At 39.1% G+C, this 16,493-nt stretch overlaps 2 protein-coding genes across 8 annotated transcripts in view; both read left to right on the forward strand.

Annotated features, from left to right (window-relative positions):
* Positions 1 to 2,487: 2,487 nt before the first annotated feature.
* Positions 2,488 to 7,332, forward strand: Tex12 (testis expressed 12). Of its 6 annotated transcripts, XM_005378115.2 has the most exons (6): positions 2,971 to 3,117; positions 4,423 to 4,526; positions 4,800 to 4,878; positions 5,833 to 5,944; positions 6,032 to 6,083; positions 7,078 to 7,332. In XM_005378115.2, exons 3-6 carry the CDS (start codon positions 4,816 to 4,818, stop codon positions 7,220 to 7,222), a joined length of 372 nt encoding a protein of 123 aa, XP_005378172.1. In that variant the 5' UTR covers positions 2,971 to 3,117; positions 4,423 to 4,526; positions 4,800 to 4,815; the 3' UTR covers positions 7,223 to 7,332. The 6 variants fall into 6 exon arrangements, with proteins under 6 accessions (XP_005378170.1, XP_005378173.1, XP_013366498.1 ...); XM_005378113.2 differs by lacking the exons at positions 2,971 to 3,117; positions 4,423 to 4,526 and adding an exon at positions 2,488 to 2,565; XM_005378116.2 differs by lacking the exons at positions 2,971 to 3,117; positions 4,423 to 4,526 and adding an exon at positions 2,575 to 2,807.
* A 3,778-nt stretch (positions 7,333 to 11,110) lies between these two features.
* Bco2 (beta-carotene oxygenase 2) overlaps positions 11,111 to 16,493 on the forward strand; it is a 34,627-nt gene continuing 29,244 nt past the window's right edge. The window contains exon 1 of one of the 2 annotated variants that reach the window (XM_005378119.2): positions 11,111 to 11,285. In XM_005378119.2, the coding sequence (XP_005378176.1) occupies positions 11,198 to 11,285 (88 nt within the window). In that variant the 5' untranslated portion in view covers positions 11,111 to 11,197. The remainder of the gene's footprint in view (positions 11,286 to 16,493) is intronic. The other variant, XM_013511045.1, reaches the window with a different exon arrangement.

The following is a 16,493-nucleotide window of genomic DNA, read 5'->3' on the forward strand; positions in this document are numbered from 1 at the left end:
CAAAAACCAAAGAAATATGCTAAGAATTCATATGGGGCTGAACTTGAAATGGAAATTTCCATCCTCCAACTGTGGTGTCCAATTAGGTTAGTTAACATGAGAGCATGAAGGTGGTTAAAAAGTGATCAGAGGCAGAGCAGCAAACAAGCTCTGCAAATGATCCATTGCCAGTGAGTGGTCTCCAGCTCTAAGGAGGTAGAATGCGCAATACGAGGATTTCTAAGTTTCAGAACTTCGTTTTCCCCTTTGATATAGAGCAACACAAGTGTCTCCACGTCCTGCATCCTTCATAGGGTTGTTGTGAAGACTAAATGAGATGTTACCCTTTGAAGACTTTAAAGCACTGAGTAACTTTGCGCTTATACAGCCTTCCCCTCATTCTTTTTTTGTTTTTTTTTTTAGACAGGGTCTCACTATGCTTGCCAGACAGGCACTGTGTCTGCTGAGCTATATCCCCAGCCCAGGATCTTGCTATGTAGCCCAGGCGGGCCTCAAACTTGAAGCAATCCTCTTGCCTGGGATTATAGGCATGTACCACCCTACCTGGTCATTTCACTCATTCTTAACCACTTAGTTTATACAATGAATTTAAGATTTTAAAGATAAAATGAGATGCCATGGTATAAACCTGATGAGAGAACATTTATGTATTATGCACAGTTTTTCATGTGGACCAGGTGATAATCAGCAGTTTAGATATCATAAAATATGAAGTATGGGAGAGAAAATAAATTAGTAGTCACCAAATTTGGGGATTTAATGGACCATTAAAAAGCAGCAGTAGCCAGATGTGGTGGTGCACGTGTGCAATCCTAGTACTTGGGAAGCTGAAGCAGGAGGATCGCCTTGAATTTGAGGCTAGCTTGGGCTACGTTCAGGCTGCATTATAAAGCAAGACCCTGTCTCAAAAACAACAAAAGAAAACAAAAAACCCAACCAACCAAACAAAAACCCTGCAGTAATGATAATAATGAAGAAGAGAGAAACATCGAGTGGACGGTTTTATGTTTTAACAAGTAAAGATACTGACAAACTTAAAAATCTTTGTATTTTTTTCATAAAAGGATATTTTGCATAAAAGTAGGAAGTTCTGTAATGATGGATAATCTTTTGCAGTGAGTACATTTGATTTATGAAAATGTACTACTTTTTATTTTATTATAGATAGTAAAATTTTTAACGCAGATTGCTATCATTCCTCAGTCAGTAGGATTCTTCGAAGACTGTCAATAACTTCCACCAAATTATCTAATATGGTATTTAGTAAGTGCTTTGTATTTCACAATATTAACGATTCAAACTTGGGCCTGTTTTCTAGGTACTTAAAACAATTGGCTTTTTCACAAAGAGCAAGTAAATATATATACACAATACTTCTGAGTCTTGATGACAACTAACATTTCAATAAAATGCAAAAGGAAAAACCCCCACAATAATGTATGTGTGTTAAATGTAGCTCTCTAAGGTGTAATATTGCACACCTAGAGTTCATTAAGGCATGTTAGTGACCTCTGTGTTATGTTTTCCTTAAAACCAACAACCGAAGCTTAAGTCTAGAAATCTACCTGTGAAATTGCATGTCAAAGTTGTAATGTTAAAGCACCCAAACATGCCACAAGTACGTAAGCCATGCAGTATCCCAAAATACCTTTTTCAAAGCTGCTGCCAACAGATCGACTAAACTTATTAAACATCCAGAAAGAAATTTTCCTGAAAGGTGCGATTCTGCCAGGTGCACACCTGTAATCCCAGCCCAGGGGACGCTGAAGCAGGAGGATTGCTGGAAGTCCGAGGCCATCCTTGGTTAGAGAGTGATTTCGAGGCAAGCCTGAACTGAATAGTGCGATCCTTTCTCAGAAAACCAAAAATAAAAAAACAAGGTGTGATTCGGAACCTCTTCTTGTTGCACTAAGAAGAAAAAAGCGACAGAAATGGAGCGTATGGATCTAGAAGCCTTGCTTGCCGGTGAGACTACCTCAGAACCTCAGATTTAGGCCCTTTCTGTCAGCACAGGACTTGGACCAACAACATCTAGTTGAAAAGAAGAGGTAAGTGTAGTGATGTGTGCTTTTCTTGTTTATTTGTTTTTGGAAAACAGGGTCTGGCTGTGGAGTTTAGGCTGTCCTTGAACTCCCTCTGCAGCTCTAGCTGGTCTCGAACTTGCCGCGATCCTCCTGCCTCAGCCTCTGAACTACTGGTGGCATGAGCCACCAAGTCTGGCTGCGTGCTCTTTTGCTGACATTCCAAACCTCTGGGACACACCCTAGGTTTAATTTCGTCACTCTTTATTTTTTCTTGAGATTTATTTCAGATTTTCCTCTTGTTTCCATAGATACACTGGGTGGAAACGAGAGACTTCTGTTTCCAGAAGATTCTCAATCGGCGATGACGTAAGCGGAGAGCATCTCCCTTTAAGTGGCTGCACCAGATGCCAGTCAACCGGGGGCGGGGCAGGGCGGTCGCGTCACGTGACTCGCGCGCTGGCTGGCGGGAGCGTGCCTGGCTTCACAACGGAGTCTGCGCACTGGCGCGCCTCGCACTCCCGCGCTTTCGCTGACGAAGAAGGTCGGCGGGCGGCTGAGTGGGGGGTTTGGGTGGGGCCGGAGGCCGAGTGCGCACGAGAGTGTAACCGAGTGTGAAACAAGGCAGCGAGAGAGAAGGGGAGCGGCCTTCTAGGGTCTTCAGTGAGGCCGCGGCACAAGCAGCGGGAGAGGGCTGAGGGCACGTGAGGGGGAAAGGGCGGCGACATGGCAGCAGCCTCGTGAGCAGCGCCTCGGGTCGCGTAGCCTCGGGCGGCGGTGTCCTCGGTGTGTGTCCCGCGGGGGGACCAGCCCGCCGCGGACCCGCGTTAGGCGTGGGGCTTTACGTGGCGGCAGAAAACGAATTTACTTTTGCAGAGGCAGAATCCCCCAACCATAAGAGTTTGTATCCGGCGTTTGAACATTTTCTCTCACTTTGAGAAAGGTGCGAGAGGGAAAACTGAAAGGGAGAGACGGGACGGAGCGGAGACGCCGAGCTAGCGAGGCGCCCGCTCTGCGCGTTCCCGGCCCCCCAGGCACGGTCGCGCGTGCGCAGTGTCTGCCTGCGGGTGTGCCGAAGTGTATCTGCAGAGCGCTGGTGAGGATGTGGAGCTAGGAGGCGTGATCGCAAAATATAGTGTGTATAGAGTAGAAGACGCACTGCTTTTAATCCGGCTGTAAATAGTTGCCCCTTGCCGAGAGCAGTTATCCCACTGTTCTCACCACTTGCAGAAGCAGGCCTGGAAGTCTTCCTTCCTACGTTTCGTTGTGCTGTCATGGCGACCTTCATGTTCAGAAGCCGTTCTGGTTTTTTTTTTTTCTTTTTTTCTTTCTTTCTGGTACTGGGAATCAAACTCACAACCTCGCACTCGCAAGGCAGGCGCTGTGCCGCTGAGCTAAATCCCCAACCCCCAGAAGCCGTTCTGAACATTTACCGTTCATGGTCATTACTGATATTCTGGGAAGAGCCAGAAGTTGTGTGGTGCCAGATCTGGTGAATACGGGAGATGAGGACACACCATGATGGTTTTAGGCACCTGGCTTTTGTGGGGTGGCACTCAGCAGCAGCATTCGCTGTATTTCTTATCACACCTTAGAAAGACGCACACAACAGAGGACTCCTAGACGGCTTCAGGAAGTGGCAAGAATGATGAGTGCTCAAGATGAAAGTGTTCAAAGTGAGGGAGAATAATTTGAGGGAGCCTAATGCCAAGGTGTCTTTTACTGTAATAAGTTAAACATTTTTTAACATTCACTGTATTTTTGATCACCCATTGTACTCTACTGAATTTATTAAACAGCCTTCCCTATAATTTGTTTTTACTGTCATATGTAGATTTATACACATATTATGTATGACTGATCAGATCAATTCAGCGTAAGTTTTTAAAAAAGTAAACCGATAACTTTAATGTAGGTTTCATGTCTAAGATGTATAGACCCTTATAGGTTGCAATAGTTTTTCTTTAAGTTTAAACTTAATGTTATAGACTCCTAGGATAAATACCTTTTTTTTTTTTTTTTTTTTTTCCCGGTCTTTTTGAGACAGGGTCTCACTATACAGTTCAGGCTGGCCTTGAGCTCACTTTGTAGCCCAGGCTGGTCTCGAACTTGCGAAGATCCTTCTGCCTCAACCTCTTGAATGCTGGGATTACAGGAGTGCGCCACCACGCCCGGCAATACCTTTTGGAATCTATGGAAAGGAATTTGTTGTTATATGTAGATAAGGTAGGACAGTAGAAACAATCTTAGATTAGGAAGGTGAGGAGATCTTGTTTATGGTCTGGCCTGGTCTTGTTTGAACTTGGTTAACCATCTCTGTTCTTGTTTTTTCATTTGTATAAAAGAGAGTGAGATAGAGATACTGAATGAGATGAGCTAAAAGATCTGTTTTAACATTTAGGATTTTGGAAGCTAGAACAAGCGAGTCCTGAAACAAGACAGAAATGTCAAAGAGATTAATTTGACAGAGTACACACAGAGGAGTATTTGAAAATGATGAGAATGGTAGGTTGGCCCCAGGTGATGGAGGACTTTGGATACCATACTAGGGAATTTGAACTTATCAAATGGAAGGTTTATAAATGAAGGGAATGCAGTGATCAGAGTTTTGAATTGCTCAAATAGCAGTTGATAGGATGAATTAGGGAGGAATCAAGTACAGGTAACTGACAGGTCATGAGAATTTAATAGCAGCAGTAGGAATAGAAAAAGGAAAGGATTCAAGAGAGCTGTAGCATGGAGTTTACCTGAATTTTGACATTGTTCTAAACTTTATAGTTTGTGCTACCAGGAGATGATGGAAAGCCACCTTGTAAAACCTGATTCTAGAAATTGTAAGAGGCCAAGAGAAGTGGAGGTAAGCTAAGTTTGTAGAGATTTATCTTTTATTGTTTTGCATAGTTTTCAGATTTCTTCCATTTAAGGAAATTCTATTGATAAGTGGTAGTTAGCATTTTCCTATACCAAGAGCTAGGATTGTTCACATTGATTCCAGCTGTGTTTTCACTAAGTGTAGACCTGCAAGAAATTATTGGGAGATTCCTTTTTGGTAACTTGGGATCTACAGACAGAATGGAGTTCATGCTTTTATGACACAGAATTTTATGTAATTTTTGCTATAACAAGAAAGTTACCTAGATACTTTACTGATTGATCTTTTAAAGAAGAGCCCCCCTGTATATAGTGCTTTACCTGTGTCCCTACCCATTGATCTCTTGCATTTGAGATATTAGTTTGCTCCTTGAACACATATTGTCACATAATTTTGCAAGTACTGTTGTCCAAATTATTGTTGCTGTAAAGCTGTGAAAACATCTACTGGCTCAAGATTTAAAGTGTATTCAGAATCTTTTTTTTTTTTTTGAGACAGGGTCTTACTGTGCTTTCTGGGATGGCCTAGAACTCACTATGTAGCCCAGGCCGGCCTCAAAGTCATGGCAATCCTCCTTTTAGCCTCCAGAGCGCTGGGATTACAGTTGTGTGTCATTATGCCTGGCTCAAAATCTAACTTAAAATTTAAAATTTAGTGTGTGGAAGAAGGTAATTTTTGGGTCTAAAAGTTTCCTTGATAATATAATTTCAAGTGTATAAAATATACTTTTGAGCATGTTTGCTCTTTTTCTGAAAAATATTTCATGTACTTTTTTAATGTTGAAGGTTGAACACCAGTTCTTAAGCATGATAGGCAAGTATTCTACCCCTCAGCTGCACCACCACCCTGTATTTGTTTTTTTAAATAAACGGAATGTATGTGTCCTAAGATTTTTATCAGTGGCAATGAACCTATTTTTTTTTTTTTAACTTTTCTTAGCCTCAAATGCCAAATAGTCCACTGCTGTCCTCTCTTGGAAAATCAGATTCATCATTCTCTGACTATTCTGCACTATTTTATAAGGATGTGGCCCTGGAGAAAGAGTTGAATGGTGATGTATAAAATATATTTCTAAACTTTGATCATTCATACAGATTTGTTATATTTCATAACTTATTCGGTGTTTTTTTTTAAACAGATGTGGGCAAGGAAATTAATCTAATGTTTTTTACATATGCAAAGATCTTAAGGCAAGTACAGTGTATTCTCTTAGATCTTTATGTTAGAAATAGTTTTCTTCTGGAAGCTGTAATGGAAAGTTTAATTCTGGCTGAAAAAAATCTATCAAGTAATCAAAACTTTGAAATTTTTATTTTATTTCAAATTCCTTATAATGGATTATTTTCAGATTCTAACCACAACTTTTGCTTTAAACATCTCTTGTTTTGCTGTTGTCAGAGCTACTACTAGATTGGATATATTTTGGTCTCTAATTAGGGACCATAATACTAATGTTAAGTTTTATGTAAATATCTCTTTGAGAAAAATGTCACTTGATGAAATTAATTGTACTCATCAAATGATATTAAAGATAAGTATCTTATGTATTTATGTTTTATTTATATATATTTGAATCCTGCATTTAAATATTTACTGGCCTGAGATTATAGTGTATTATGAAGGCCAGGAGTGGTGGTGTATGCCTGTAATTCCAGCACTTGGGAGGCTGAGGCAGGAGGATCATTGAGAGTTCGAGACCAGCCTGGGCTACAATGTGAGCTCAAGGCCAGCCTGAACTGCATAGTGAGATCCTGTCTCAAAAACACACACACACACAAAAAAAAGTAGTGGTGTTTTAAACTACTGGACAATCATTATACTTGAGTAATGGTTTGTGTGGCTATAAAAATAATTTACATAGTTTATTATTAGAATTATAGTGCAGAAGATGTACTTTCTACTGTCAGAAGGCTCTTTTGAGCAAAATTAAGTGTATCTGTGGGACTAATTTAACCTTTTCCTGAAAAGTATGAGTACATTAATTAAGCTCTCTCATGTCCAAAGCCATTTAAATGAAATAGCTAATTATATTAAATTATACTCTATTAAATATATTCTATTAAATATATCATACTATATTAAATATAGTATAATAAAGAACATACCATGATGATATATTTAGACTTTATAACTTCTTTTTCGACTTTATAACTTCAATTTAATATAAATTTCTTTTCCTATTAGTGAGAGAGCAGCATTAGATGCATCCTACATTAATGAGATAGATGGACTCTTCAAAGAAGCTGATACTATTGAAAACTTTCTGATAGAAAAAAGAGAGCTCCTGAGACAGAGGCTTACAGTGATTGCAGACACACTGCACAAGTAAAATGTGTACTTAAAATAAGTTGGGAATTTAAACCTGTTACTATTGTGATAAAAGAATGACCTTTATACTTTGAAAGCTCCCTAGTCATTAAAGAAAATGTATATCTGAAATAGAGAATTTTTTTTCTAGTCGTAAAAGGGACTTTAAGCTGGACTTTTTTTTAAGCTGGAAATTAATGTGAAGTATGGAACTTTTCTTTTCTTTTTTTTTTTTTTGGAACTTTTGAGGGTTAAATATTTGGCACATTTTCTAAAAATGTAAATTATTTAAATCTTACATGAGTTCTTTTTTATTTTCTCTCTTTGTTCTTTTTTTTTTTCCTCTCTTTTCCCCTTGGACTTCTAGCCTTTCTTTAACTTCTAAAAAAAAGGACTCAGTTAATTTTATTATGTTTAACAATATTGTACTTTTTCTTTTAAATGACTTTAAGTAGCAGATAATTTTATTTGAAATGTTTTTAGCAGTCAGTACTATAGAAGAACTTTAAAACATGAAAGTAATTTGTCTAAGGTAATTTGTTTTCACAATATGTGATAAAATATAACTGTGCTATTGCTGTGTAATAGTAGCATTTGACTGCTTTCACTATTAGTTTTTATATATGACTAATAAAAATTCGATTTAAAGTTATTTTCTTGTGATAAAGTGGTATAATAAAAACCAGAAAATACTAACTAGCACCTTGTATGAATGGGTTTTTACACATTAATTACATCAGGGTGTGTAGTTAATGAAATGATTTCAGAAGCTTTAGCAACACTGTGGTATGGGATAGAAATTAGTGATTGAAAAGTAAGGAGATTCGCTCAAACAAGATAACTTTGGCAAGTCACTTTAACCTTAGTATAATTTTGAGGGGGGATATTTTTGAGACAGGGTCTCACTTGGTAATAAGGTGGCCTTGAACTCACTATATAGTCCAGGCCTGCCTTGAACTCTTGGTGATCCTCCTGCTTCAGCTGAGTGCTGGGATTATAGGCATGCACCACTATGCCCAGCTAATCCTGTTATAATTTGAAAGTTAATTTGGGCTAAAGGTCCCTATTACTCAGGCTACAATTTCTTCCTTTGATATAAAGTACTATTATGATTTTATTAAAAAGGTCAGTTTGCTATATCACTACATGGGATAACTATATTAATCAGATTTTTAAAAATCACAGTTCCCATTTTTCAATCATATAGATAGTTCACTCCTTATATATATATTTTTTTTCAGTATAAGCAGTTACAAATTTGGATACGTTTGCAAAAACTGCACAGGCAATTGGAATGCCTAAAGAAGACACCATGTTTGTTTTCTTGCCTTCTAAACTCTAAAGTAAAATTTCATTTCATCAGATTACTATTTTACTTTAAAAATTGGTTAAATAGACAGGATAGGTTAGAGGTCAATGAAGTACTGGAAATGAAATTTAAAAAATTAAATGCAACTAAAGACTATATTTAATATGACATGTGACCTAAATTTGAATCATTTTATTAGAGTTCTTCACTGTTTGGTATACAAAGATAATCCCACTGACCTACCATCATTAAAAATGTTTTGAATTATTTTTAGGCATTTATTCTTAATATGAAAAGTAAGAAAAAAAAAAAGTAAGGCCAACAGATTTAGACTGGATCTTGTAATATAATTATTATATCCTGGTTCTTTGCATGTTCAGGAAATTGATGTGATCATTTAAATTGGTATGATCAAAACTAAGGAACTGGGTTTTTTGCCCAATACCGGGGATTGAACCCAGGACCTTCACACTGAACTACATCCCTGGCCCTCTTTTTTTATTTTTTATTTTGAGACATGGTCTCACTAAGTCAGTAAATTGCCCAGGCTGGGCTCAAACTTGTGATCCCCCTGCCCCAGCCTCCCAGAGTGCTGGGCATACAGGCATATTCCATCATGCCTGGCTAGGGAATTGACTTTTTTTGTCTTTTTGAGACAGGGTCTTGCTATGTGGTTCAGGCTAGCCTTGAGCTCACTTTGTAGCCCAGGCTGGTCTCAAACTCGCAACCATCCTCCTGCCTCAGCCTTCTGAGTGCTGGGATTACAGGCATGTGCCACCACGCCAGGTCTGGTAACTGACTTTTAAGTCACAATATCTATGCTATTCAGAACACCCACGTTCCAGTTTAAAGGACCTGAAAGCCTAATAATTAAGACTTGATTTTGAAAATCACATTTGATGGCTTTGGTACCATCCTCATAAACAAGAATAACTCACAACTGGAGATACACTACTGCAGCAATACCATTGCCTTTTAGCATATACTTCTAGTGTCACTCTCATTTCAATAAAATTTCACAAATTTATGAATTATTTTGCATTGATTGCTATCAAAATATATGTTCAACCATCTTTATACATCATACACTGGAAAAATACAATAAATTAAAACACTGCCTTCTGATAGTTTTTTACAATTCCCCATGAATTAGACTTCCAACTTTTCTAGGAAGACATGTTGGTATTAAAAGCATCTCCTTGGCAGTGCTGGGAGAGTTACTGGAAAGCCTTTGGGCAAGAAGGTCAGAGAAGTAGATTTTGGATTTCTGAAAAGTGGGAGACATTTCAGGCAGGAAAAGTGTTTTTGTTTGTTTTTTGGTACTGGTGATTTAACCCTGGGTCTTTGTATTGAGCTATAATCATATCTCTCTATTATTTTTATTTTATTGTTTAACTGAGACAGGGTCTTGCTAAGTTACTAAATGGTTCAAGCTGGGCTTGAAGTTGGGATCCTCCTTATTTAGCCTCCCAGAGTGCTGAGATTAAAACCATGTGCTACCATGCCTTGCTTGGGGCAAAATTTGTTTAAAGGCATAAAAAATAAAAGAACAAAAGCACATCATGGCATAAAAATTTATGAAGAATACTCTATCATGTAAATTGGAGATCAGGGGTTGACTTTTATTTCTTGATATTCTTATTTATTTTTTGGTTTTTTGAGACACTGTCTCACTATGTAATTCATAGTGAGTCTTTTTTTTTTTTCTTTTTGGTACCAGGAATTGAACTCATGACCTCAGTCTTGCCAGGCAAGCACTTACACTGCTGAAATATATCCCCAACCCCATAGTGAGTCTTAAAACTCACTATGTAGGCTATGCTGGCCTTGAACTGTTGGCAGTCCTCCTGCCTCATCCTCTCAAGTGGTGGGATTACAGGTTTGTGCTGCCACACCTGGCTTATTCTTACTTTGAAACAGTGGTTGATACATTGGTTCTCAAAATGTTTGTTAAAGTAATACAGTCATATATGGCCATATCCTTTTTTGTTGTTGTCATTTTTTTTTTTTTTTGTTTTGTTTTCCAGTACTGGGAATCGAACTCATGACCTTGTGCTTGCCAGGCAGGCACTGTGCCACTGAGCTAAATCCCCAGCCCCGGCCATATCCTTTTTAAGGACATACTTTTATAGGGTCTTACTCATTTGTAAAAGTAATGAATAGAAAAGAAATGAATGAATGAATAGAATGAATAAAAATTAATGAATAAAAAGAATGAATGAATAGAAAATGAAGGATGAAATGATAGACAAAGGACAAAGTTAAGGTGTTGCCTGATTACAGAGTCCTTTATCAACAGTCAATAAATTTGGACTTTATTCTGTATTTGAATCTTTCAAGGGAGAGGAGTGGCGGAATGAAAGTGATCCCATGGATCCTAATCAACTGATTAATTCTAGTGTGAGGATAGATTCAAGAGAGATTCAAGTGAGACCACTATTGGTTGTCCAGTTTTAATTTTTTAAAATGAGAGAAAATTTATTTATAGAGAGCTTGTTGGGATAGTTGCCCTGAAAGTGAGACTAACAGAGATTACTAGTAGTTTGAAACCCTGCCTCTTCCCTCCCCCCATCCCCCCCTCCCAGCCAGGGACAATCCAGGAAGTTCTGTGAATGTTTACTAATAAGTACCAGTGAGCCTACGGATTTGGAGATCACGGGATCTCCTGCTCCTGAACTGAGTTAAAAGATGTTTTCTCGAAGCTTTCCCTGCTTCAGCAGCAACCTTTCAGCCACTTCAGTGGGTTTTCTTTCCAGGACAGCACAGCGGTTCCCAGGTAGGGGATTTGCCTTTGCCCTTTCCCGCACCTCCTCCTCTTCCTGCCAGTTTGCACTTCAACTTCTGTGCCTCTTTCCCCGAAGATTACTAAAGGCTTCTGAAGCTTCCCCCTTTATGTGGAGCAAATACTGGCAGCCACTCCAGAGGCAGAAGTGAAAGAAGACCGAGCCAGCATTTGTTTGCTCATTGTTAGGGAAACAGCCTTCATGTTCAGATATTTTATTGAACGTATGTGGGCAGGACTCAGGACTTAGGATTTTATTGAATGTATGAGAGGAAGAATAGTCACTATTCAGACTTGTCTAAGTTGAAAATTACTGTCACATATTCTAATATAAATGTTTGATTCTTCTATTTGCATTGTGGGAAACTGCCTTAAAACCTGTATGTCTTTTGTAGCTTTCCATTATAGCTTCTGTTTTTTTTTTTTTCTTTTTCTTTTTTTGGTTTTTGATGCAGGGTCTCTCTGTGTAGCCCAGACTGGCCTTGAACTCCTGCCTCCACCTCTCAAGTGCTAGTATATAGACATGCACCACCATGCCCAGCCATAGCTTCTGTTGTTTCATGATTTTATTTCTTGAAATTTACTGATGTAGAACTGTCAGAAATTACACTGATATGCACTATAAATTGTAAATTTATTTAATTCAGTAATTTAGTGTTTGCACTATATAGGAAATGTGTTAGGTACTGGAAGGAAATGGTAGGCAAAACTCACATTCTATATTGATGGAGAGCGGATAATAAAGGTTTACAATATATTGATCTGTGTCATACAGGACAGAATAAGATAGGGCCATAAGAGAGCTATAATAGTTGCTGTGTATTTCAGACTAAGGAGAATCAGTTTTTGCTCTAGAAAATGGGAATGCCATGCTAATGAAGCAGATGACATGGAAACTGGGTCTTAAAGGATGGGTTGGTATGTGTATTTCATCTGCAGGGGACTGGAAATATTCTAAGTGAAGGGAATGGTGTAAAAATAATGATGAGAACAAGAGAATGGGGAGTGGTCCAGTTTGGCTGAAGTGAAGGCAGATCTGGACATGCAGGTTGCTGTGAGACTGCACAGGGCCTTCATTAGTGCCTGGCAAGCAGTTTAGACTTCACTTGGTAGACTGTGTCAAACCATCTGTGGAGGACTGTATTAGACAGTATTTATTTATTTATTATTTATTTATTGATAGGTCTCGCCATGTAGTTCAGACTGGCCTTGAACTCACTGTGTAGCCCAGGCTGGCTTCAGATTCCTGAATCCTCCCGCCTCAACCTCCCAAGTGCTAGGATTACAGGTGTGCGCCACTATGCCCAGCTAGATCTATCTTAGTAAAGTTAATTTCCTAGCATTGTTTCCCAACCTTTTTCACATAACATAGGTAGAAAATATTTTTACTGCACATTGTTGTAAGTAGGAGGGGATCAGAAGTCTTGATGAGCCTGGCGTGGTGGCACACACCTGTAATACCAGCACTCAGGAGGATGAGGCAGGAGGATCACTGCAAGTTAGAAGCCAGCCTGGGCTACATCTGGACTATATATGGAGAACCTGTCTCCTAAACCAAAACTCAAAACAAACCAAAACCAAAAACCAAAAGAAGTCCTGATGATCTACTTAAAATTGGAGACCATTGGCCTGGGTCTTCTAGCCATCCCAAGGGCTAAGAGGATTAGGATGTCCACAAATTAGAAAGCACTGGCCTAAAAGAGGGCTGAATCCCTCCCTAGTTTCTTCTCATTAGGGGCTATTTTACTAATATCTTGCTAAGAGATGAGGGCCTACTTTAGGACTGGAAGAAAATGACTGATAAGAAGAGAAGCTGTCATCAGTGCTGATGCGGGCAGGTTCAGGTCAGGGAAAAAAAGGAGGAGCTACCCAGAGGGAGGGACTTGAAAAAATAAAGGATTCCCCCCAGGTACCCTTGTTTTGAACCCTCATGAATTTTATTAGCCACGCTGTGTCATCTCAGCAGGTTTCTACTGGCCTTGTGTAGGAACAGTCTGTAGAACTTAGTGAATGTGAGGAGGAGTGGGAAAGAATAATTCAGGGCCCGCAGAGATCTTACAGCAGGATAATATAACTGGTGGGAAAATTGATTTGGAAGGGGAAAAATGAGGAAAATCTGTGTTAATATATTGAGAGTCACCTGTAAGAAGGAATTGGTGAGTTTGAGAAATTACATGAAATTACCGGGGGAGAATGCTGAGATGAAAGAGTAAAGGTCCCTCCTGCCATTGGGAACCAGAAAGGTCCAGAGCCAGCGGAGGAGCAGCTGCTGAACAAGGACTCAGAGAACATGAGAATGCAGACTAAGCCCACGGAGTCAGAGGTCCAGTGGACTGGGGTCACGAGAGCCGCTCGCAAGCTGTAAACCAGGAGGACCTTGCACAATACCTGCAGAGACTCATTGGAAGCCATTCTTCCCCTGACAGTACAGGCTGTGGTGGAGCTCTGGAGAAGTCTGCAGCAGGATTCCTGCTGCCTGTGCTGACAGTTGGGGAGAGGACACTAACTGGTTGTGGGGTCCCAAAGCAATAGGAACCTGGAGAGAAAAAGTTACAAAGAATGGCTTTCACCCCAGATAGCTCACTTGAGATGTTAGTAAGAATTGCCTCCTCAGTATTCTATAGCCATGATGAGGAGGCGGCCAAGGAGAGAAAACAAAGAGACTGAGAAAAAGCAGCTGCTTTTGCTGCACCACTAAGAGAAACAGATCCCAGGTCTGATTCCCGGGGCTCCAAGAAGAACTCGACAACTGCATTCATCGGCTACCACTGTTAAAAGTCAGGCCACCTCAAGAGGAACTGCCCTAAGAGACCCCATGGGCCATGCCCTGCATGCAAAGGAGACCACTGGAGATCGGTCTGCCCTCTGAGGTGGAGGCCCCAGAGCTCAGACCCATGCTACCAGTTAGTCCAACAGGAATGAGAGGGCTTGGGGCATGGTCTGCCTTCTCCCTCTGGCCAGACCGTCATCTCCATCGAGGAGCCTTGGGTAATCATGACTATGGAGGAACAAGAAAACAGCCTGTTGCTAGTCACAGGTGCAAGTCTCTCGGTCCTTCTTTTCAATCCTGGCCTTCCTTCCAGCCATCATACCTCAGTGAAAGGAGTCACTGGTGAGGAGGTAATATGCTATTTTTGACAACCCTTAGGCTGTAACTACTTATTAGATCCTTCTTGCATATCTCTGTCTTCCTGAGAAACCACTTTGAAGATACCACCATGTATTACAGCAGCCATTGATATTTTCCTACTAATCTATCCATAACTGTGTTAAGTTTGTAATGTTCCTATCCTATTTCATAATGTATGTTTATTATTATGTGTTTCCTACAACAACCATTGAGAATAGTTAATGATTTTTCAATAGGTCACTCATGTATAGCTCTATTTATTTTCTTTAGAAGCCTCTTTGAAGATACCAAAGTATAGCACAACAACTCTTGATAATCTCCTACCTCTTTTGTCTCTAACTCACTATTATTTGTCTATTTGTTTTCCTGAGAAACTATTTTGTAGATAATAATATGTAAAATGATAACCATTGATAATTTCCTACCATTTTGTCTGTAATTTGCTAAGTCCCCCCTATTATTATGTTATCCTTCTTTTATTCTTTAAAATTAAAAAAAAAAAAAAAAAGAAAGTAAAGGTCCAAGTTTTCTTTAATGTAGTGCTAAGGGGAAAAGAGGCCAATACAAGGTATTAACCTTTGGAAGGTCACATATTTACTAATGTTAATAGACACACACAAACAGGAAGTATTAACCTTCTTTTACCCCCATTTTATCATTGAGAAACTTGAGACTCAGAGAAATTAAGCAATTTTCCCAAAGTTTCCAGCCAAATGAGCCCTGAAGCTAATACAAAGCAGAGAGTAGCCAGAGAGTGGGCAAGAAAGTTAGGATACAATGTCTCAGAAGCCAAGAATAGAAATGGTTTTAAGGAGATGTTGACAACAGTAGCAAGTACTGCAGAAAAGTCTGAAGAACATGTAATAGACTGCAACAACATGGAGTATAGAACATATGGGTAATGTAAGTATTTTCTAAAATGTAAAAATATGTAAAATTCATTTGTATCAGCTGGTATAGTGGTTTTATACCTTAATCTCAATACTCGGGAAGCCTGAGGCAGGAGGATCACAAGTTCAAGCCTTACCTGGGCAACTTAGTGACAGCCCATCTTAATTCTCTCTCTCTTTTTTTTTTAACCAGGAATCGAACTCAGGACCTTGTGCTTGCCAGGCAGGTGCTTATGTCACTGAGCTATATCCCCGGTCCCTTTTTTTTTTTGTCTATCTCAAAGTGAAAGTTAAAAAATGGGTTCAATCCCCAATTCTGAAAAACAAAACAAAAACACAACAAAATAATTCCCACAAATGCCCAATCAGCCTATTTGATTTAAATTTACTTAAATAAGTGGGGTGGATAAAATACCTGACTTAAGAGAATTTATTTCAGTCTAAGAGGAGAGTAAGATAAATATAATGTTGATAAAAGTAGAGTGAGATAAGGACCTGAGCGCTTTCCTCTCTCCCTTTCAAAGCATCCTTTTAAGAACTCTTAACACTGATTCCCAAGTTTTATTATGGCTAAGAAAACCTGCTGGCTCTACCCAGAGATTCTGACTTACTAGGTCCAGAGCAGAACTGAGGAGTTTGTGTTTTGGCAACATCAGGTAGTATTTCTGTTGCAAACAGTCCTCACACCAGATTTTGAGAAACAGTTCTGAAACAAAACACTGATCAAGGATCTGTTTGCCTGTTTACTAGGGAGTGAGTTCCTTATGTCTGGATTCAAATTCCTTTTATCTGACAGCAATGCTTAACACTTTGTTTAAGAAACATTGTATGTCTTCTTGGACTGATCATTAAAAGCTGTGTAGATAAAAAAAAAAAAAAAGCTGTGTAGATAATAATTTTGGAGTATTGAGTTATAAAAGCTTTACATAAACTAACTCATTTATTATAGCCGTAGACTTGTTAAGCATTGCAAGTATTTAACCACTTTAGAAAGGAGGAAACAGTATGGGGAGGTTGAGTCTTATTTGGGAACTGACCAGTACTGAACCCAGGTGGTCTGGAGCAAGGCAGAGCCCAAGCCTGCACTTTTCAATATTACTATATTTACCTGTAAAAGAAAGTAACATTTGAGATAGACTTTGAACAATAGAAATTTCTTAGGGAGGGTTTTTTTTTTTTTTT

This window comes from Chinchilla lanigera, unplaced genomic scaffold, assembly GCF_000276665.1.
Source record: "Chinchilla lanigera isolate Chin_1 unplaced genomic scaffold, ChiLan1.0 scaffold00011, whole genome shotgun sequence".
NCBI lineage: Eukaryota > Metazoa > Chordata > Mammalia > Rodentia > Chinchillidae > Chinchilla > Chinchilla lanigera.